The sequence below is a fragment of the Zingiber officinale genome, chromosome 6B (assembly GCF_018446385.1).
Source record: "Zingiber officinale cultivar Zhangliang chromosome 6B, Zo_v1.1, whole genome shotgun sequence".
Lineage (NCBI taxonomy): Eukaryota > Viridiplantae > Streptophyta > Magnoliopsida > Zingiberales > Zingiberaceae > Zingiber > Zingiber officinale.
In genome coordinates, this window is record NC_055996.1 from 29,810,036 (window position 1) to 29,833,524 (window position 23,489).

General features: G+C 37.2%; 1 protein-coding gene and 2 non-coding genes across 3 annotated transcripts; 2 read left to right on the top strand and 1 right to left on the bottom strand.

Annotated features, from left to right (window-relative positions):
* Positions 1–2,631: 2,631 nt before the first annotated feature.
* TRNAN-GUU lies at positions 2,632–2,705 on the top strand. The gene has a single exon. It is a non-coding gene; the product is annotated as a tRNA-Asn (tRNA).
* Positions 2,706–11,072: 8,367 nt separating this feature from the next.
* TRNAN-GUU lies at positions 11,073–11,146 on the top strand. Its single transcript has one exon. It is a non-coding gene; the product is annotated as a tRNA-Asn (tRNA).
* Positions 11,147–13,249: 2,103 nt separating this feature from the next.
* LOC121992324 (trafficking protein particle complex subunit 2-like) lies at positions 13,250–23,266 on the bottom strand. The gene is made up of 6 exons (XM_042546619.1): positions 23,108–23,266; positions 22,705–22,808; positions 21,669–21,754; positions 21,499–21,560; positions 21,097–21,182; positions 13,250–13,686 (listed from the first exon to the last, which is right to left on the bottom strand). Exons 2-6 carry the CDS (start codon positions 22,783–22,785, stop codon positions 13,594–13,596), a joined length of 408 nt encoding a protein of 135 aa, XP_042402553.1. The 5' UTR covers positions 22,786–22,808; positions 23,108–23,266; the 3' UTR covers positions 13,250–13,593.
* Positions 23,267–23,489: the final 223 nt, after the last annotated feature.

Here is a 23,489-nt window from a genome sequence, read left to right on the forward strand (position 1 = left end):
TTAAACTCATGTGATCCAAAATGTGTGATTTGAATATATTTTTGAAAATATATTTTATGTTGATAATAAGATGAATTGTTATAAGCATATATAACAAATGTTATGACAGTCATGTTTTTTTTATCCCTCCAATTATCTAATAATAAAATTTCAATCATAGCATATTGAATAAATTTTTCCTCAGGTGAAAAATAGGCCTAAGAATATTGTCTATCTGAATGAGTCTCTATGAGTACTTCACGATTTTCCTTGATAGGCGGTGGAAAACTTTCGTGGAATCAGACCGGTTACCTCTAGGATTAATCGGTTCGAAAAGTTAGATATCTGGTGTCAATTGAAAAAAATGTTATGACATTCATTGTAGCAAAAATGTGATTACGTTCACTATCCTAGATGCCCCCTCATAACTCGTCCCCATATTATATGAATGGAGGTAAATCACAAGATCAGTTTATAGTCGATTGTCAAATGACTAAGGGGTGAGAGAAGTTTTTTCTAAAATGTTATGACATTCATGGTAGCAAAAGGTGGAATCCACCACCCAAACGGCGTCACACGGTCGGCCCCACGACCATATATGAGGAGATAAATCAGGAAACTGTAGTTGGCCAGTGCAGGGGAGGACTTTTTTTTCCTCGACTTTGCCAAAATTTAAACTCTTATCCTATAATAGCAACTCGGCCCTGCACTAATTAACTCAATCCTACCCAGGGTAATGTTTTGATAGTTACGACTCTACGAAATGTTGAGATGTCGTAGTATTCATGATTTTTAGATTGCTTTTAAGTCCTAAACCCTTATGAATTTGAAATGTTCCTCTTCTGTTTTTTAAGTAGCAGTGACATTTTGGATCAATAACTTGTGAATGTGTTGTATTAAGTGATTTGATAGTAGTTTGAATGCCTAGGTGATCCATTTTTTTATGATATATATATATATATATATATATATATATATATGCTTTTGGCAAATAATTAACTCATTGCTGAAATAGCTCAATTGGTTAGAGCGTGTGGCTGTTAACCACAAGCTCGAAGGTTCCCTTCTTCTAGCGTTTTGTAGGTATGTATGTTTTTTTATTTTCTAAAATTATGTCTTATTTTTCTACTACTTATCTTATTTTTCCAGCGCCCACTTAAGACTTTGAAATCTATTGGATTTCTTGATTTACCAATGTGAGACCTTTCCTTGACTTTGATCACCATATCAACTGACTTTGTTGATATTGACTCCCACTTTAAAGGCCTCATCTTATATATCTAACCTTACTAGTTGTACCATATAACGTAATTCCTTGTAAGTTTAACCCACTGTGGGAATATTCTAAACCTATACACTATGATAACAAACGGGACACACCAATCTAGTTAAAGTTACTTTCCACACACCAATATGTTCAAGTTAGTATCCATAGTATAAAAAAGTTCTCAATACTCACTAAACTCTTCTCCAATAGTGATGGAGAAACCAAGCAAAATTTGACCTCATTTTCTGACGATCTACATACAACTAACATTAGCTAGTCCATATATTTATTTTTTTACTCTCAACTTTTATAAAGGGAAAAATAAATTAAAAAGAGTGAGACATGCTCTATTAAAGAAATATATGCTCCTATTTGGATAGAGCATTTTGAAGTCATGTGATCCAAAATGTGTGATTTGAATATATTTTTGAAAATATATTTTATGTTGATAATAAGATGAATTGTTATAAGCATATATAACAAATGTTATGACATTCATGTTTTTTTTATCCCTCCAATTATCTAATAATCAAATTTCAATCATAGCATATTGGATAGAATTTTTCCTCGGGTGAAAAATAGGTCTAAGAATATTGTCTATCTGAATGAATCTCTATGAGTACTTCAGGATTTTCCTTGATAGTTGGTGGAAAACTTTCGTGGAATCAGACCGATTACCTCTAGAATTAATTGTTTCGAAAAGTTAGATATCTGGTGTCAATTGAAAAAAAATGTTATGACATTCATTGTAGCAAAAATATGATTACGTTCACTATCCTAGACGCCCCTCATAACTCGTCCCCATATTATATGAATGGAGGTAAATCACAAAAATAGTTTTTAGCCGATTGCCAAATGACTAAGGGGTGAGAGAAGTTTTTTCTAAAATGTTATGACATTCATGGTAGCAAAAGGTAGAATCCGCCACCCCAACGGCGTCACACGGTCGCCTCCACAACCATATATGAGGAGGTAAATCAGGAAACTGTAGTTGGCCAGTGCAGGGGAGGACTTTTTTTCCTCGACTTTGCCAAAATTTAAACTCTTATCCTATAGTAGCAACTCGGCCCCGCACTAATTAACTCAATCTTACCCAGGGTAATGTTTTGATAGTTATGACTCTACGAAATATTGAAATGTCGTAGTATTCATGATTTTTAAATTGCTTTTAAAGCCTAACCCCTTATGAATTTCAAATGTTCCTCTTCTATTTTTTAAGTAGCAGTGACATTTTGGATCAATAACTTGTGAATATATTGTATTAGGTGATTTGATAGTAGTTTGAATGCCTAGGTGATCCATTTTTTTATGAATTATAAAAGGTTATATATTTAACTTTAATTTAAATATATATATATAAGTTATTGGCAATTAATTCATACATTGCTGGAATAGCTCAGTTGGTTAGAGCGTGTGGCTGTTAACCACAAGGTCGAAGGTTCAAGCCCTTCTTCTAGCGTTTTGCAAGTATGTTTGTTTTTTTATTTTCTAAAATTATGTCTTGTTTTTCTACTACTTACCTTATTTTTCCAGCTCTCACTTAAGACTTTGAAATCTATTCGATTTCTTGATTTACCAATGTGAGACCTTTTCTTGACTTTGATCACCATATCAACCGATTTTGTTGATATCGAATCCCACTTTAAAGGCCTCATCTTATATATCTCACCTTACTCGTTGTATCATATAATGTAATTCCTTTTAAGTTTAGCCGACTGTGGGAATATTCTAAACCTATACAATATGACAACAAAGGGGACACACCAATCTGGTCTAAGTTACTTTCCACACACCAATCTATTCAAGTTAGTATCCATAGTATAAAAAAGTTCTCAATACTCACTAAACTCTTCTCCAATACTCACTAAGTTCAAGCCCTTCTTCTAGCGTTTTGCAAGTATGTTTGTTTTTTTATTTTCTAAAATTATGTCTTGTTTTTCTACTACTTACCTTATTTTTCCAGCTCTCACTTAAGACTTTGAAATCTATTCGATTTCTTGATTTACCAATGTGAGACCTTTTCTTGACTTTGATCACCATATCAACCGATTTTGTTGATATCGAATCCCACTTTAAAGGCCTCATCTTATATATCTCACCTTACTCGTTGTATCATATAATGTAATTCCTTTTAAGTTTAGCCGACTGTGGGAATATTCTAAACCTATACAATATGACAACAAAGGGGACACACCAATCTGGTCTAAGTTACTTTCCACACACCAATCTATTCAAGTTAGTATCCATAGTATAAAAAAGTTCTCAATACTCACTAAACTCTTCTCCAATAGTGATGGAGAAACCAAGCAAAATTTGACCTCATTTTCTGCCGATCTACATACAACTAACATTAGCTAGTTCATATATTTATTTGTTTACTCTCAACTTTTGTAAAGGGAAAAATAAATTAAAAAGCGCGCGACATGCTCTATTAAAGAAATATGCTCCTATTTGGATGGAGCATATTGAAGTCATGTGATCCAAAATGTGTGATTTGAATATATTTTATGTTGATAATAAGATGAATTGTTATAAGCATATATAACAAATGTTATGACATTCATGTTTTTTTATCCCTCCAATTATCTAATAATCAAATTTCAATCATAGCATATTGGATAGAATTTTTCCTCGGGTGAAAAATAGGCCTAAGAATATTGTCTATTTGAATGAGTCTCTATGAGTACTTCACGATTTTCCTTAATAGCCGGTGGAAAACTTTCGTGGAATCGGACCGATTACCTCTAGGATTAATCGGTTTGAAAAGTTAGATATCTGGTGTCAATTGAAAAAAAATGTTATGACATTCATTGTAACAAAAATGTGATTACGTTCACTATCCTAGACGCCCTCATAACTCATCCCCATATTATATGAATGGAGGTAAATCACAAGATCAGTTTATAGCCAATTGCCAAATGACTAAGAGGTGAGAAATGTAACACCCTTAAATTTCCTCTCTTCTAAAAGGGCAAAAAGAAATAGAAGAAGAGAAAATAAATAAATATATATATATATAAATGACCCGGGCTAAGATTTGAACCCTAGACCATTTATTTAAGATTGATTTAAGTAGCCATTAGGGTGATGGTAAATCATCACATTGAAAATAGAAAACTATCCATTATATGTTGATTATGTGTGAAGAGATGCTTCAACTTCCACTTAGTATAAAAGGGGAAGGGAAGAAAAGAAAACCTAACTTTTCATTTCCTATTCTCCTCCCTAGCCGAAACCTCCTCTTCCCTCTTTTTAGTTTTCGGCCAAGAACCCTAGGGTTCCAAGGTTTTAAGTTCTTCAAGAGGAGAGTTTTCACAAGGATTAGTACGCGTGGGAAGGGTGACTTGGAGATTAAGGCATATAAGAGAGGATTATTTTCTTGCACCCTATAATAGTAAGATATAGCGAAAGGATATAAATACTACTCACCTACAGTATGAGTTGCTTCGATGATGCATGTTGTAATATGTTTTATGCATGTTAAAGAAGATACATGTGTGATATGTTTTATGTATGTTAAAGAAGATATATGTTGTGATATGTTTTATGCATGTTAAAGAAGATACATGTTATGATTGTAAGAGGCCCTCTAAAGTTTTGAGATTAAAAGCATGTTTGGAGTATCTTGATTTGCTTCCCATTTAGTTTTGGGGATAAGAAGCATATTCAAATGTCCTAAAGTGCTTCCCTATAAATATGGGGGATTAAGCGCACATACGGTGCTTGTTTAAATGACAAGTAAGTGCAAGTATAAGAAAGCAAAGTTTAAAAGAAAGTATTTTACTTTAAAGTGACATGTACTGGACACAAGGTCCATGGGTTGACTCCTAGATCGCCCCTAGGCCCTAGATTGCCTTGTAGTACCTTAATAGGTTCGAGATTAGCTATCCTGGATCTTATTAATGATGCGCGCAAAGTGGTACAATGTCGGACCCAAGCAAGTTTATTATTATTTTCACTAGTTATGTAATATAAAGTTTTCAACATTCATTGTTTGTCTTAGTGGAAACTTCCTAAGTTTGAGAACTTGAGGTATAAAGTGTATCATTGATGAACTTTATAGAATGGCAAGACTTATGTTTCCATTTCATGTTTACATTGTTAGCATCGTTTTAAGTGGATGTTTTAAGTGGATGTTTTACGTTTCATGACAAATCGATTTAGGCATTTTAGCGTGAATTACTGTCAAGTGCAAGTCTTGTGTTTCCCCAAGCAGTTTTGAAAAGTATTTTCCCTTTTTAATACTTGTTTTGTGAGTAGATGGTACTTACTAAACATTCGCTTATAGATTTGTATTTCCTTATATTGCAGATAAAGGCAAAGGAAAGATCGAGTAAGAGGAGGCAGCAGGAGCAGTGTTTTTTGTGTGTGTGTGTGACAGAATAGTGGAAGAAGATCTTGGAACTTGCTAATGCATGGAATGTGTTAGGTCTTGGTGGATGTATTTTCTTATCTTCGTTCTGCAATAAAATAATACTACCAAGAGTTGTTTATGATGAATTTATTAGTTTGGCAGTAATTAAAGTGGCAAAGAGGGAGGATCTAGGGTCTTCCCAAAAGGGGAGGACCCCTCTTCAGGCAATGGAAGAGAACCCTAACCCAAGGATGAGTACAAAGGGGAGAGCAAACCCTTGTGTAAAGCAGGTTGTGACCCCCACACGGCCTGTGACACGATCGTATGGATTCACACGGCCTCGGACCCCTTCCTCTCAGCTGAGGTGTCACGGTCGTGCGGATTCACACGACCTCGGACCTCTTCCTCTCGGGCAAGGTGACACGGCCGTGTGAACCTCACACGGCTGTGCCCTGCACAATAGGGAATGCCTTACACGGTCGTGTGTCACACACGGTCGTGCCCAATGTTGGCCTCGGCAAGGCTACACGGCCAGTCATCATCACACAGCCATGTCATGCTCTTTCTCGGGTAAGACTACACGGTCGGTCATCACCACACGGTCAGGTCGTGCTCCTACTCGGGTAAGACTATATGACCGGTCATCACCACACGGACATGCCATGCTCCTTCTCGAGTAAGGCTACACGGTCGGTCAGAGCCACACGACCCAAATCCTCTAGAAGCTCTGCATTGCTCCAAATCACGTCCTATCAGTCAAAACAGGTTCAGAGTAGATCTCTGAACTAAGCAGTGTATAATGTAAATATAAAAATTTAGAAATAAAAGAGTAACGTCAGAAGGACAGGCATTACAGCTTGGTATCAGAGCAAGTTCCACCCTTCCGCCACACACACATCAAGCATTGATCCTGTAACTTTCAAGTAAGAAAGTACCTTCTCACAACTTTTATGCATTTTTATTTCTGTTATGATTAGTAAGAACTGTTTATTAAGATTAAACATGCTTATACATGAAAGTATTAAGGGCAGCAAGTAAGAATGATGATGGACTGACGTATGTCTCACTGGTTTGGTTATGAATATGTAGATGGTCAGAGGACGACTGACAAGACAGCCGAGAGTTAATGAACCTCAACCAGAGACAAATGAGTTTGCACCACTGCCCAACCTTTTAGAAGTAGTAACTCAGCTGTAGAGATAATTGGCAGAGCAGTAGCAGGTTATAGCCACCCTGACTGCTAACCAGTGAGCTTCTCTTGTAGTCCCACCAGAAGCCAATGTGGTGGCACTAATTGCGGTCGAGGTTCCAACAGTTACACTGCAGGCCCTGCAAGGGTAGTGAGGCAGAAAGCATACCTTATCCAGTGGCAGAAACTGAAACCAGAGAACTTCTTTGGCACCAACGAACCATGGGATGCTCAGGCATGGTTCAAAACTCTGGAGAGCATAATGGAGCTACTGGACTGGCCGGAGGTAGAAAAGATAAAGTGTGCTTCCTTCTGCCTCACTGGTAATGCAAGAATGTGGTGGGAACGGGTCAGGCAAAAAGAGTAGTGAATCAAATGACCTGGTCTAACTTTGAGACTGAGTTCTTCGAAGAGTTCTTTCATATGTGAGTCACGAACAAACATTACAATGAGTTCACAGAATTTCGACAAGAAAGTTTATCAGTTGACGAAGCTATGAAGAAATTCAATAGGCTGGCTCACCTATGCCCCGAGCTGGTCAGCACAGAACGAGAAAGGGTAAGGCTAATGCTCAAGATGTTGAGGCCAGAGATAGCTCTGAATGTAGCTGGCGAAATTAATAGACCACATACTGCAGAAGAGTTGATTAGTAGTGCCCTGATCACGGAGCATTGCCTGAACAGTATCAAGCAGCAGAACCCAGTACTGATTGAGAATAAAAGTCAAGAAAGTTCTGGCACTCAGAAACCCCAAAGCCATGGTTCAACTTAGAAGGGGAGCTCCAAGAGAAAGTAGTGGAGTAATAAAAAGGGAGGATTCGTAAATAAAAAGCCTAAGTATGCTACGTGTCCCACGTGTGAAAAGATGCATCCTGGAATCTATCGCAAGGGCACTAGTGGTTGTTATACGTGTGGTCAAGAGGGGCATATGGCCAAGTATTGCCCGACCAAGAGCAACCTACCTCCAATACAACTTGTTTAGTATGGAGGCAAGCAGACACAACTACACCAGATGCAGGTTGCGTTGGAGGGTCTTCATATTAGCCAAGGTAGACTGGAGGCTCCACCAAGTTCTACAAATGCTCGAGTTTTCTCCCTTACCAGAGAGGAGGTAGCAAACACCTCCACTATTATCACAAGTCAGATACGCATTTTTAGTCAATATGCAACTGTGCTATTTGATACTGGGGTAGCCCATTTGTTTGTCTCCATAGCATTTGCTGAAAGAATATGTATACCCCCGGAGATCCTACACGGACAATTTTTTATGACACTACCCTCGAGAGAGATAATGACATCTACGCACTGGCTACCAGTCAAAATTTCAGACAAAGAACTGTACAGTGATATGATAATACTGAACATGTCTGATTATGATGTTATTTTTGGGATAGACTTTCTGAGCAAGTATGGTGCTTCCATCGATTGTCGTAAGCAACGAGTCCTATTCCAACCCGAGGCAGAACCTGAGTTTGAGTTCATCGGAGAATCAAAGAAGAGAACCCAGAAATTCTTATCGATCATAAAAGCTCAGAAAATGTTAGCCGATGGATGTGCTGGGTTTCTAGTTCATGTGGTTAATACCCAGCAAGAAAGAGACCAAAAGCTAGAGGAAGTTAGAGTCGTATATGACTACCCAGAAGTGTTTCCGGATGAGTTACCAGGCTTAGCTCTGGATAGGGAAATTGAATTTGAGATTGAACTCATCCTTGGTACCCATCCAATCTCAAAGGCACCCTACCGCATGGTTCCGACAGAATTGAAAGAACTTCAGGGATAGCTACGGGAGCTACTCGACAAGGGTTTTATTCACCCTAGTCACTCACCATGGGGAGCTCCGGTGTTGTTCGTAAAGAAGAAGGACGGGTCCATGCAAATGTGTGTGGACTACCGAGCGCTGAACAAAGTAACAATCAAAAATAGGTATCTCCTGCCGAGAATTGATGATCTGTTTGACCAGTTAAAGGGAGCCACAATCTTTTCCAAGATAGATTTGCGGTCCGGATATCATCAAGTGAAAATGAAAGTGGATGAAGTACCGAAGACGCATTCTGAACGAGGTATGGGCACTACGAGTTTGTAGTTATGCCTTTTGGAGTGACGAACGCTCTTGCTACATTTATGGATCTGATGAACAGAGTATTCAAAGCATATTTAGACAAGTTTGTAATCATCTCCATAGACGATATCTTTATATACTCCAGAACTCAAGAGGAACATGTTGAACATCTGAGGACAGTATTACAGATTCTTCAGCAGAGCCAGTTGTATGTAAAATTCTCCAAGTGCAAGTTCTGGCTTTATAAGTGTCCTTCCTAGGTCATATTATTTCCAAGGATAGGGTTATGGTGGACCCGACAAAAATAGAAACTGTGAGTAGTCCCTTAATAGGTTCGGGATTAGCTACCCCGGATCATATTAAAGATGCGCGCAAAGTGGTACAATGTCAGGCCCAAGCAAGTTTATTATTATTTTCACTAGTTATGTAATATAAAGTTTTCAACATTCATTGTTTGTCTTAGTGTAAACTTCCTAAGTTTGAGAACTTGAGGTATAAAGTGTAGCATTGATGAACTCTATAGAATGACAAGACTTATGTTTCCATTTCATATTTACATTGTTAGCATCGTTTTAAGTGGATGTTTTACATGACAAATCTATTTAAAAATGCATGTCATGTACATATTCCCGATTTAGGTATTTTAGCGTGAATTACTGTCAAGTGCAAGTTTTGTGTTTTCCCCAAGCAGTTTTGAAAAGTATTTTCCCTTTTTAATACGTGTTTTGTGAGTCGATGGTACTTACTAAGCATTCGCTTATAGATTTATATTTTCTTATACCGCAGATAAAGGTAAAGGAAAACTCGAGTCAGAGAAGGAAACAGGAGCAGTATTTTGTGTGTGTGTGTGACGGAACAGTGGAAGAAGATCTTGGAACTTGCTAATGCATGAAACGTGTTAGGTCTTGGTGGATGTATTTTCTTATCTTCGCTCTGCAATAAAACAATACTACCAAGAGTTGTTTATGATGAATTTATTAGTTTGACAGTAATTAAAGTGGCAAAGAGGGAGGATCTAGGGTCTTCCCAAAAGGGGAGGACCCCTCTTCAGGCAATGGAAGAGAACCCTAACCCAAGGATGAGTACAAAGGGGAGAACAAACCCTTGTGTAAAGCAGGGTGTGACCCCCACACGGCCTGTGAAACGGTCATGTGGATTCACACGGCCTCGGGCCCCTTCCTCTCAGCCGAGGTGTCACGGCCGTGTGGATTCACACGACCTCGGACCTCTTCCTCTCGGCCAAGGTGACACGGCCGTGTGAACCTCACACAGTCGTGCCCTGCACAACAGGGAATGCCTTACACGGTCGTGTGTCACACACGATCGTGCCCAATGTTGGCCTCGACAAGGCTACACGGCCGGTCATCATCACACAGCCATGTCATGCTCTTTCTCGGGTAAGACTACACGGTCGGTCATCACCACACGGTCAGGTCATGCTCCTACTCGGGTAAGACTACACGGTCGGTCATCACCACACGGACATGCCATGCTCCTTCTCGAGTAAGGCTACACGGTCGGTCAGAGCCACACGACCCAAATCCTCTAGAAGCTCTGCATTGCTCCAAATCACGTCCTATCAGTCGAAACAGGTTCAGAGTATATCTCTGAACTAAGCAGTGTATAATGTAAATATAAAAATTTAGAAATAAAAGAGTAATGTCCGCCCTGTAAGGTAAGGTCAGAAGGTTGGGCGTTACAAGATAAGTTTTTTCTAAAATGTTATGACATTCATGGTAGCAAAAGGTGGAATCCGCCACCCCAACAACGTCACACAGTCAACCCCACAACAATATATGAGGAGGTAAATCAGGAAACTGTAGTTGGCCAGTGCAGGGGAGGATTTTTTTTCCTCGACTTTGCCAAAATTTAAACTCTTATCCTATAGTAGCAACTCGGCCCCGCACTAATTAACTCAATCTTACCCAGGGTAATGTTTTGATAGTTATGACTCTACGAAATGTTGAAATGTCGTAGTATTCATGATTTTTAGATTGCTTTTAAGTCCTAAACCCTTATGAATTTCAAATGTTCCTCTTCTGTTTTTTAAGTAGCAGTGACATTTTGGATAAATAACTTGTGAATGTGTTGTATTAGGCGATTTGATAGTAGTTTGAATGCCTAGGTGATCCATTTTTTTATGAATTATGAATGGCTATATATTTGACTTTAATATATATATATATATATATATATATAAGTTATTGGCAAATAATTCACGCATTGCTGGAATAGCTCAGTTGGTTAGAGCGTGTGGCTGTTAACCACAAGGTCGAAGGTTCAAGCCCTTCTTCTAGCGTTTTGCAAGTATGTATTTTTTTTTTTTATTTTCTAAAATTATGTCTTGTTTCTATTCAATTTCTTGATTTACCAGTGTGAGACCTTTTCTTGACTTTAATCATCATATCAACCGACTTTGTTGATATCGAATCACACTTTAAAGGCCTCATCTTATATATCTCACCTTACTCATTGTATCATATAACGTAATTCCTTTTAAGTTTAGCCCACTGTGGGAATATTCTAAATCTATACAATATGACAACAAAGGGGACACACCAATATGGTCTAAGTTACTTTCCACACACCAATCTGTTTAAGTTAGTATCCTTAGTATAAAAAAGTTCTCAATACTCACTAAACTCTTCTCCAATTGTGATGGAGAAACCAAGCAAAATTTGACCTCATTTTCTTACCATCTACATACAACTAACATTAGCTAGCCCATATATTTATTTGTTTACTCTCAACTTTTGTAAAGGGAAAAATAAATTAAAAAGAGTGCGACATGCTCTATTAAAGAAATATGCTCCTATTTGGATGGAGCATATTGAAGTCATGTGATCCAAAATGTGTGATTTGAATATATTTTTGAAAATATATTTTATGTTGATAATAAGATGAATTGTTATAAACATATATAACAAATGTTATGACATTCATATTTTTTTTATCCCTCCAATTATCTAATAATCAAATTTCAATCATAGCATATTAGATAGAATTTTTCCTCGGGTGAAAAATAGGCCTAAGAATATTGTCTATCTGAATGAGTCTCTATGAGTACTTCATGATTTCCTTGATAGCCGATGGAAAATTTTCGTGGAATCGGGCCAGTTACCTCTAGGATTAATTGGTTCAAAAAGTTAGATATTTGGTGTCAATTGAAAAAATTGTTATGACATTCATTGTAGCAAAAATGTGATTACGTTCACTATCCTAGACGCCCCTCATAACTCGTCCACATATTATATGAATGGAGGTAAATCACAAGATCAGTTTATAGCCGATTGCCAAATGACTAAGGGGTGAGAGAAGTTTTTTCTAAAATGTTATGACATTCATGATAGCAAAAAGGTGGAATCTGCCACCCCAACAGCGTCACACGGTCGACCCCACAACCATATATGAGGAGGTAAATCAGGAAACTGTAGTTGGCTAGTGCAAGGGAAGACTTTTTTTTCGACTTTGTCAAAATTTAAACTCTTATCCTATAGTAGCAACTCGACCCCGCACTAATTAACTCAATCCTACCCAGGGTAATGTTTTGATAGTTATGACTCTACGAAATATTGAAATGTCGTAGTATTCATGATTTTTAGATTGCTTTTAAGTCCTAAACCCTTATGAATTTCAAATGTTCCTCTTCTGTTTTTAAGTAGCAGTGACATTTTGGTTTAATAACTTGTGAATGTGTTGTGTTAGGTGATTTGATAGTAGTTTGAATGTCTAGGTGATCTATTTATATATGATATATATATATATATATATATATATATATATATATATATATATATATATATATATATATATATATATATATATATATATATATATATATATATATATATATATATATATATATATATATATCTATATATATATATATATATATATTAAATAATTAAATTTTATTTGGAGTATTTATTTTTGTGCCTTAACCACAAGGTCAAAGGTTTGAGTCATTCTTCTAGTGTTTTGCAAGTATTTATATTTTTTTTATTTTCTAAAATTATGTCTTATTTTTCTACTACTTACCTTATTTTTCCAGCTACAAATCTATTCGATTTCTTGATTTACCAGTGTGAGACTTTGCAAGTATGTATGTTTTTTTATTTTCTAAAATTATGTCTTATTTTTCTACTACTTATTTTATCTTCTTCTAGCGTTTTGCAAGCCTATTTTTTTTCCCCCTAAATTATGTCTTATTTTTCTACTACTTTTCTTTTTTTTCCAGCTCCCAATTAAGACTTTGAAATCTATTCGATTTTTCTACTACTTATCTTATGCTCGAAGAAATTGAAACGGTAGTGAAGGGGCGTGAGCTTTTGCATCACTATTCTCATTCCGCAAAAATTTCCTAGCTCATGCTACGAATTTTTCTTTCTTAAAAGACTGAAAATTATCTGAAACCATTGTCATTAATATTCAATCCCACAATGAGTTCTGCACAATATTAAACTCTTATATACATGCCGAAAAAGAGAGTCACAAAATTTGATCGAAACTACTTGCCATTTCTCAACAATCATTTCCTTCGTGATTAAACATCAACACTAGAAGTCCAGAGAACTGCTTCAGGCACTATAAGCAGCGGCGCTCAATTCTGTGAAAGAAATGCAGAATAAAATGCCATCTCCCATGTATTCTAACAGCAAAGGGAAAGAAGGAATTAAGACAGATCAAACACTCCCTATGATCCTGTATTTGAGGGGCAAACATTCGTGACCAGGAATTTCACCACGCTCATAGATACTTTCTTGCAAGAGCACGAACTTTGGTATCAAAGTGCGACGATGCAATGCGCGCGCTAGGAAGGTAAAGCGGGTTCAGTAGGATCTGTTCATGTGCAGTTGAAAGAAAGCTGATTAGTACTTTCTTAAATCTTGTATAATTCACACATAGACTGCACAAATTGTGAAGCATAATACAAGAGGAGCAAAAGAAACCGATCCTAATTATATGAATCCAGCATGTTCATGTTCGTAAAGTGAACTGATGATTCATTTCCAGCTAATTAAGATCATTTGCAGCATTGCAAACCTGCTGAGGCACTCTACGAGATCCTCATAGGCTGATAGATGCTGCACCTCCTCTGGAAGATATGCTTTATCAAGAGGCACTCAACCATCCAATATACTAACAAAACACTCATCCATATCAACTATGCCAAAGTGACGTCTGACTACAAGAAAACCAGTAAATATTGACCGAATTAGTTACACAATATTTTTTGTCGCTGAAATAGTGACCAAATTGTATTCAGTCGCTAAATTAACAATCGAATTAATTTTGGGTCGCTAATTCTCTCTCTTACATTTTCAAATTTCTTCTGCTTACTTTCTTCTCTCCCGTCTTTTCTCTCCCACATCTTCCCTCTCCTCTTTCTCCAAGGAGTCGCCGGACACACAGGCAAGGTCACGCCCTGGCCATCTACGATCGCACCGCGAGGTCGTGCCTCAGTTGCCTACAACCTTGCGGTGGTGAAGACGCCTCAGTCGTCGCCGTTGCACCCTCGCGACTGTATTCCGCCACTCCGCCTTCGTCTGCATGTCCTTCCTCGGTCTCAAATTCTCTCGATCCTTCCAGGTCATTGCCATCCTCTCTGTCACGCTTGCCCAAACCATCATCTTTGACTTCCGCTTCTGGGTTGACATCGGCCTCCTAACGGCCTCTCATAGCGGGGCCATTCTCATGCTCGCCTGCCAGGTGGCGCTCATCGGCTCCAACCTCGTTTGCAACCTAGGTTTTCTCCTCCACTTTGCCAAGGGCGGATGTAACAACATCGGCGAAACCATCATCTTCAGCTACCGCTTCTGGGTCGACATCGGCCTCCTAGCGGCCTCTCGTAGCAAGGCCATTCTCATGCTCGCCTACCAGGTGGTGCTCACCGGCTCCAACCTCGTTTGCCACCTGGTCTTTCGCCTCCACTTCGCTAAGGGTGGATGTAACGGTATCGACGAGCACGAGAGGTAATAAAAGTTTTACAATAAATGCAAATAAACAATTGCAGCTTAATGATTCTGTTAGGGATACCATCAAAGTCACACATTGAAAAGATATAAAAAAAATCATGAGTTTAAAAGGATGTAAGATATCTTCATTAGCATAAGATCTTTCGGGTAGAGCCCAAAACAAAACCATGAGGACTTAAACCCAAAGTAAACAATATCATGCCAATGTAGAGATATGTGAATTCCTTTTGAATACAACAAATGGTATCAAAGTCATAGTCCAGACCAGATGTCATATGGGGTGACTTTAAACGAAATTGAGGGAGGTACGGAGCATGTCAGAGTGACTGGATGCACGCGGGGAGGCCCGAAGTAGGTCCAGAGTGGTCGGATACGAAGGCTAGCGAGGAGACCTGGAGCAGGTCAGGATGATCAGATGCTTGCAAGGAGGCTCGAAATAAGTCAAGATGGATGACCGGATGCTCGTGAGGAGGTCTGGAACAAGTCAAGAATGACCGGATGCGGATACTTACGGGGAAACTCGAAATAAGTTAGGGTGACCAGATGCTCGCGGGGAGATCTGGAGTAGGTCAAAAGTGATCAGATGCTTGCGGGGAACACTCGGAGCAGATCAAGGTGATCGAATGCTCGCGGGGAGGTCCGAAACAGATCAAGAGTAACTAGATACTCGTGGGAAGGTCCGGAGCATAAGAGTAATGGTGGTCCTTCGTTTGAGGGGAGAATTGCTGGAATACAATCAAAGGCACATTGCAAAAATATGAAAAAAAAAATCATGAGTTTAAAAGAATATAAGATATCTCTATTGACATTAGACCTTTTAGATAGAGCCCAAAAACAAAGTCATGGGGCTTAGACCCAAAGTGAACAATATCATGTTATTGTGGAGATATGTCAATTCCTTTGGTCGCAACAGATTTCGAATCCATAGCCATATCGCAAGTTATTTTGCAAGTTGTTCTTTCTTTGCCTCTCAATCTGTCTTGATTCCTTCTGAATTAAAGAAAGGGCTGTTAATTGATGTAAATCTACTAAACGTAAAACGTAATGGAACATTATTTGAGTATGCTTTAGGAAAGTCCCTTTATGTTTCAGGAAAGTTGACTTGATGACCTATAGTGACTACAAAGAACTTCCTCTGGAACTTGAAAAGATGTTCAGTGTTTTCACCATTGGTAAACTCTCTTCTCCTTCTTGAAATTGACATTAAAGACTGGCTCGTTTTTTATGTACCCCTTTCCGGGAGGGAGCAATTGCTGGAGTATCATGAAAAGAATAAAAATAATGGTGATGCAGAGGAGAATCTTTTGACATGTCTTGCTGACCTATTTTCTCAGGTGGGTAATTTCTTGAAGATGACTCCTTGTAAATTAAAATTTTAAAGATATTGCTGTTTGTTATAGATTTAAAAGTAATAAAAAATTCTTGTGGCCTAATAATGTTTCTGCTTTCTTGTTAGCTGGATTGATAAACTATCATCTTCTTTCTGACTTGATTAACATTTTCTAAAGCTGCAGAATAATTGGTTCTCAAACTTGTTAGACAATACATGACTTCTGTAAATGTTAAAATTTCTTGCAATCTTATCGTATTATTGGATATGACTGTCAAAGTATTAGCAAAGTTAAATTATTGCTAATGTTCATTTAACTCACAAACTGGAGTCTATTATAATTCTTTTTCCAGTGCTGAAGTTCTTAAAAATGTTCCAAGATCTAGTTTAATGCCATGTTCATCCCTTTTTTTAGTTTCTAGAAGGTTTGTTTTGCTTGCATGTTTCTGTTTTAAGTGTGTTGGTCCTCATCTAATATCTTAAATCTGCCTGAACTCTGGAATTTGTTCCTTCTGCTTCTCTTGAAATTTGTGGAAAATTGCCAATAGCTTCTTCTGCACAGCAACTTATTCTGTTCAGAGTATGTGATCAGATCTGTCAATATGGCTATATCCTTCTGTACTCAACCAATTGAACTTGTCATTTCTCTCTTAAAAGCTTCTTATTTTATCCAAATGATAGTGATTTTAGAAAGTTTATATAACCAGGTAAAGCATATAATCCTGTCAAGTTGCATTCCACTTTGTGCAGATTAGTTCTCAAAAGAAGAAAACTGGTGTTGTCTCCCCTAGGCGCTTTGTGCAAAGGGTGAAGAAACAAAATGAGTTGTTTCTGTTGGTGCAGGGTGCACCAGAATCAAATCTGAATTTTGATGTTATTAACAGTTCAAGTTAAGTCTTGTTGTAATTTAACAAATTGACTGAGTGTGCAGGCTGTTTACTCAATAGGGAAAGTGCTAGTCACGACTAGGCAGGAAAGACTTAGCAGATCGTGGAACCCCGGCAGAAAGTCCAAATGGGTAGAGAGGACCCGACAATTGGCAAGGAGATCGAGAGATCTGGAGGACCAAACATCAAGAGAAAATCCTGGCGAGCCGATCCAAGGCTAAGCGGAAAGTCCAAACAGGTCTGGAGGAACAATGTTTAACAAGTAGGTTGAGGTAAGCAACTGGAGGAGTGACAGTGAGGTTGTGTTCCGGAAAGTAACAAACTCTAGGTCGTTGATCCAACTGAAAAATAAGAAGGTTTTCAAGTTGAGATCAAGAGAGTTCTACTGTCTTATACTATTCATGCATCATATATGCTAACCTTTGTTCGAATATTCTGTTTAATTCTGTGTTGCAGGTTCGGCATGATCGGTCCATCGAACGTAGGGAACAGTTGATCGAACCAGGCTAACTCAGACTAGAAATCAAACCAGAGCAGAACAAATCAAAGTCCGATCAAAGCCTGATCGGTCGACTAAAACAGCAGATTGGTCGACAGAACCATGATGACATGACAGAGAGCAGACTTGACCGAAAGCAAAGAAGGAAGTCAGGCTGATCGGTCGACCGAAGGATCGCTGCATTAATGAAGCATTAAGTACGAATCTTAGTGAACAAGGAAATTCACTGGTCGGTCGACCGAACCATTAAATGTCATCAATGCCCGAAGATCGAATCTCAGCGAAGAAAGAAGGGAGCGGGTTTGGTCGACCGATCGTTGACGATTCTTATAAAAAGGAGCTTGAAGTCCTGAGGCAGAAAAGATGAATTAAGTCAACAAGTTTTCTGTCCACATAGTGTAAAAGTTCTGTTCATGCTACTGTTCTGCAACACATCTTCAAGCAAGCTAGACAATCTTCATCTACATACTTTTTCAGTATATTTTATTTTAGGTTGCACTGTATTTAATTTCATATTATATAGTAGGATGTTACTATCTTATACTCTCATTTGTACGAATTGATTCTTTCAAAAGGTTTCGAAAAAAAAAGTTTTAGTGGATTGCCCAACGATGCGGTCAAGCATCGTAGGCCTTTGAGTAGGAGTCGACCTATGCTCCGAATCAAGTAACTGAAACGTGTTTTTTTCTTTCCGCTGCACTACTCGTGCTTTAAACGTTCCAAAAGAAACAGTTTTTAAAGAGCGATATTCACCCCCCTCCCATATCGCTTTCTATCGATCCTTCAGTTTCATAGTTATATGCACGGAGTAAAATAATTTAGATCTTATTGTGTAAATTTGGAGGATCTGCTCATTGATTTTCTTCTTAACAAAATCTCATTGTCATTTGCTCATATGACCAATCTTACAGCTTGTGTAGATAAAGCCGCATTGCTTTGGTTTGCGAAGTTAGCTATTTATCTTACTGTCCTTAGAGTTCAGAGATATAGATTTAGCCATATATCCTATTTATGGTTGTTTTCCATCCCTTTACAGGTTTAGAGTATATCCAGGAGCTGTTATCGTCGACAATAATTGTCAAAACTAGATTTATGCCCTTAGAACATCCCCCGTAGTGGACGCCCTCAAGAGCTCCTTTAATGCCACGTCAACGTCATGTCAAAAGTAAAAAACCCTACATATCTCTCCACTATTAAAAAAACTTCTCAACAACTTCTTTATGGGTCTCACATTTTTTCATTATATATATTTCTTATCTCTCCTTCATATTTTACCTTATATATAACTAAATTTTTATAGAATCTAAACATTGAAAAATATTTTAAAATATTTATATATTTTATCTCAACAATTTTCATATTTTATGGAATTTATAAAATTTTTAATAACAAATATATAAAAAATTAATTTTAAAAAAATCACTGCTCCGTTGTTTGAGGGAAGGAGGGAGGTCCATCCCTCACTCCACGTCACCAGTGGGAACTCCGAAGGAGCTCCCATTGGAGATGCTCTTACTCTTCATTTTGTAAGATATGGTGGCAAAAGACGAAACGTCCCAGCGCCCCCGTCAACCCGTCCCAACACGGAGGAGGTAAATCACGAGCGGCTACTAGCCTTTGGAATACTAACTAGCACATAAGGGAGGCATTTACCTCGACTTTGTCGAGATTCGAACCCCAGACCTCATGGTGGCAACACCTCATGTGTTAGCCACTAGACCGTCCTGAGGGGACAAAACTAAGGTAGGGTAAACTTTTTAACGTGACTGGGCCACCGCTTCGCGGCTCCATATCCCAGAAAACCCCGAAGGGTTTTTTGGGAGACTCAATACCACGTATCCAACGGATAAAGAGTTGATAAGATGGCTCGAACCCGACACCTCAGTCAACGGATAACAACGTCATATCCAGAACACCTCTAGATCAATTGTTAAAAACTAAGGTAGGGTAAACTTTTTATAGTGAAGATATGCATGCACACCTGGATGTTATTAGTAAACTAAATTTTGATTGATGTTGATATTGATTATTGGTGTTGATATTATTTTGATTAGTGTTGATATTAATTGTATTGATATTATAATGATATACAGTTTTTTTTTAAAATATATTAAGGTGTATATATATGTGATGAAATTCATAATAAAATTAATGACAGAATTAAAATTCCATGGTTGTCGCTATATTTAACCACACAAATTTAATTCTGTTGCTAAAATTAGTGACAAAAATGTAATTCTGACGCTGTATTTAGCCACGAAATTAAAATTCCGTGGTTAAATTAGAGAAGATATTTAATTCCATCGCTAATTACATTAACGACCAAAAATCTTGCCAATAATTTCGGTCACTAATAGTTGGTTTTCTTGTAGTGTCTATCTCATTTAGAGGCTTCAAATGCTTCAGTCCATAGTCATTGAGCAAAGTCAAGGCAACTTTTACTTAAAAAGTATTGCTAGTCAACAACATAAGATCATGATGATCATCTATACTATTGTGTGAAGTCTCTCTCTCATCTTGCTAAACAAGAATTATATATAGGCTTTACCTATGTAATGCATAATACAAGTACTGTTAAACAACTATTTGGAACTGGATATATGAACATTATCCCTCCTGATCAATGTTATATCATTATTTCTTATTGCAAGTAATATTTAACTCTCTTAAACACTTATGATTATGTTAACTAATTTTTTTTGCTCTACCCATCACATGATACAACTAAAAGTGATTGTCCTGCCTAACACAACACTTCGGACATTTTCATCCAGCCATTGGGACAGCATTTAATGGTTACTGTCTGTATAATTATCAAGTGCTACCAAAAGTCCACATTAAGACCAAGGTCACAAATTGACCTGTTATATCACTAAACAGCTTATTCTCTTCCTTCCCAGTGCCGGATCAGTTCAATGAAATGTTGTATTTGGCACTAATTGATAAGTTTTATAACACTGAATAGCTAATTACATTGATTGCCATGAGTAGTATTTTCTTTGTTGAATTGAATACATGAAATTTAGTAGTGATAATGTGACATGGGTGACTATGAAGAGAACCATATACGTTTTCTGAATATTATTGATCTATTATTCATTGCAGCATATAAGTAGACTGGCCAAATTCATCTACAAGTCAGGTTTAATTAATTCTAGCCACATCGTCACAAATTATGTGGTTCCATGTAATATTGGTCAAAGCTTAAAATAATGGATACAAGGCTGTGAGCAGCATGCTTAGCTTTGATAGAACTATGCAGCAAGTAGACCAACAGAAAAAAATTCTTTTAAACAAAATGAACACACTAAAAAACATTCTGCATTCACCTAAACTATACATGGCAGTGTAGTTGTCCTGGTCAGTCCTTTTTTTCCCTGAATTGGCATATGAGCATATATCACAGCTAGGGCTTCCTACTGGCAATTTTACGAAAATAAACTGCTCCTAATGATGATTAACTGATATGAATAATCTATAGTGTGTCCATCTTAAAAAGAGCAACATTAATTTAAGCAGAAAGATAAACTAAAAATATATACCCAACAAAAATCTAACCTTTATGTAGAGCTCTTGGACCTCTTGGAAGAAGCTCTTTATTCCATCCTCATTACGAGAATCATGTAGTAACATAAATCTAGTGTGTATGAAGTTGGTTAAAGGACACAAAATGAACAAAAAACCCTAATATATCGATAATATGGTCTATAGGGCACATATTCCCAATAAAAAAACTTCCTGATCTTGATTTTGCAGAATAATGTCTTCAACATTTGCAATTGTGATAAATGGAAAAACAAATTTTGAACAATACTGATATTAGCCAAGACAATTGAATTAAGAAACTTTATGCATTTTGCTTTGTCATTTATAAAACAAGGTGGCACAAAGAAGTGGATTTAAGATTTCTATCAAATTGTCTATTAATAATATAATTTCAAAGAACTGTCACTAGGATATGACCAGCTGTAACATATACAGACACACTAAGATCATTGAACTTATCAACTGCCTTCAAGAACCTGCAGTCATATAAGAGAAGCATGAGCTTAGGCAATTATGGAAGAGAGTAATCATCAGTTCAATCAATACATAAACAGCAAGTAGAATGCATCATTACAGAGACTCACATAGCATTTGTGGTCCATGCAAGGTCTTCGACAATATCCAAGGCTGCATGTAAAATAAACTGATGCTGCTGAGAAGCTTCTTCTTTCTGTCATAGACAAATTATAATAATAATAATAATAATTATTATTATTATTATTATTATTATTATTATTATACCACTTCCAACTCCAAAATCATTAAATTCCCAAGAAAAAATCATGACAGGGAAGAAAATTATGTCCACTGTGCCTATAATTAGCACCAACATGAGGCAACTTATACAAATATTATCAAAAAATTAATAATTTTTTTTTTTTGATATGACAGTAAAACAGATTCTTTGTGTGAGAAAAGGACCAGCATAAAAGAGAAACAGATGCACTTCAAGTGTCAAAATGGAAGTCTTGCATAATGATACACAGGAAGTGTTGGATTGATAAGGATCATTGTCATCAATCACTCCTGCCCAGCTAAAATTGGATTTAGACTAAACCTTAAGATGACTCAGGGAAATTTTTGGTGAAATTTTATCCAGAGTAAGTGAGGAACATGTAATGAACTAGTTAATCCGAACAACTAAATTTCCAATTTTCTTTTATGAATGGAAGGGCTTGAAGAGAAATGACCACTAATACCTACATAAATAAGCAAAAGAAACAGAATATGTACAGAAGTACAGACCTGGATGAGATGATCCAAAGAAAAAACTACAATATAAATATATATATACACAATCTGAAGTGATAAGGCGAATGCTCGAATACATATTTTATATCATGCACACACAACCCAGAAGGCAGCAGCATCTTTTCTGAATGCTACAGAGCATTATCAAAGTCCTCTATAAGTGAACATTCTTGACCAAAAGAAATGTGGTAGGGACTATGTATTATGCAACTTTCAGTCATTAAAAAATGAATATGCTATGAAGTAATAGGCTTTTCTATCAGTAGCGCCACGAGGAAAATTACTTGTCCAAGTAGTACCATTGTTATCAAAGAACAGTGGAGTGAAAAAGAGGAATATGAAATGAACGATCAAAGTGAAAGTTAATACCTTCGCTGCAGAGCCAACTTCAGCTTCGTAAATTGGAATGTCATTTTTACTGACGATAATGAAGCATGCTGTACCGGCCATAACAAGAAGCTGTACTCCAAAACCTGTAAAATAAAGTAGTTTCGAGATCATTCTCTACTGAAAAAGGTTTCCTTCAATTTTATAGACTCCTTAATAATAAAATTTCACGCGAGGAAGTAAACTCTGCTTAAACAAGCATACATGAACATGTAAACATAACCAAATAGACAATGCAAGGCCTAAACAAAATCAGATACTTCGGAGGAAAACAACTCCAGTGGATGAGTACAGCTAAACCATCCGCCCAAACAGAAACAAATTCGAAGTAAGGGCATACAAATCGAACCCCCAAAACAACCTAAAACCTGGAGATCAAACATACCTCAATTACAACATGAAGACTGAAGCCACAAAGGGATCTCGCCGGAGGGTTGTCGTCGACAGCCGTTCAGGAGGAAGAAGGAGATCGAGAATGCGGAAGCTGGGATGAGATCCCTTTTTCCCCGAGGGAACCGGCTCGGCTCGGTCGAACTAAGCCGATTCAAATTCGAGTTAACTGGTTTGGGACCACGTGTCCAATCTTCTGTTTCCATTTTGGCTTTTCAGAAATAAAATTTAACAATTATCGAAAATTAAATCAATTTTTTTACGCATAGTATATTAATTATTGTTTCCAAAAAAGAAAATAAAAAATACAGGCGAAAATTGCTGAAAAGGTAATTGACTTGATTCAAATAAAACAAATTGGTAAATTAATAATTTTA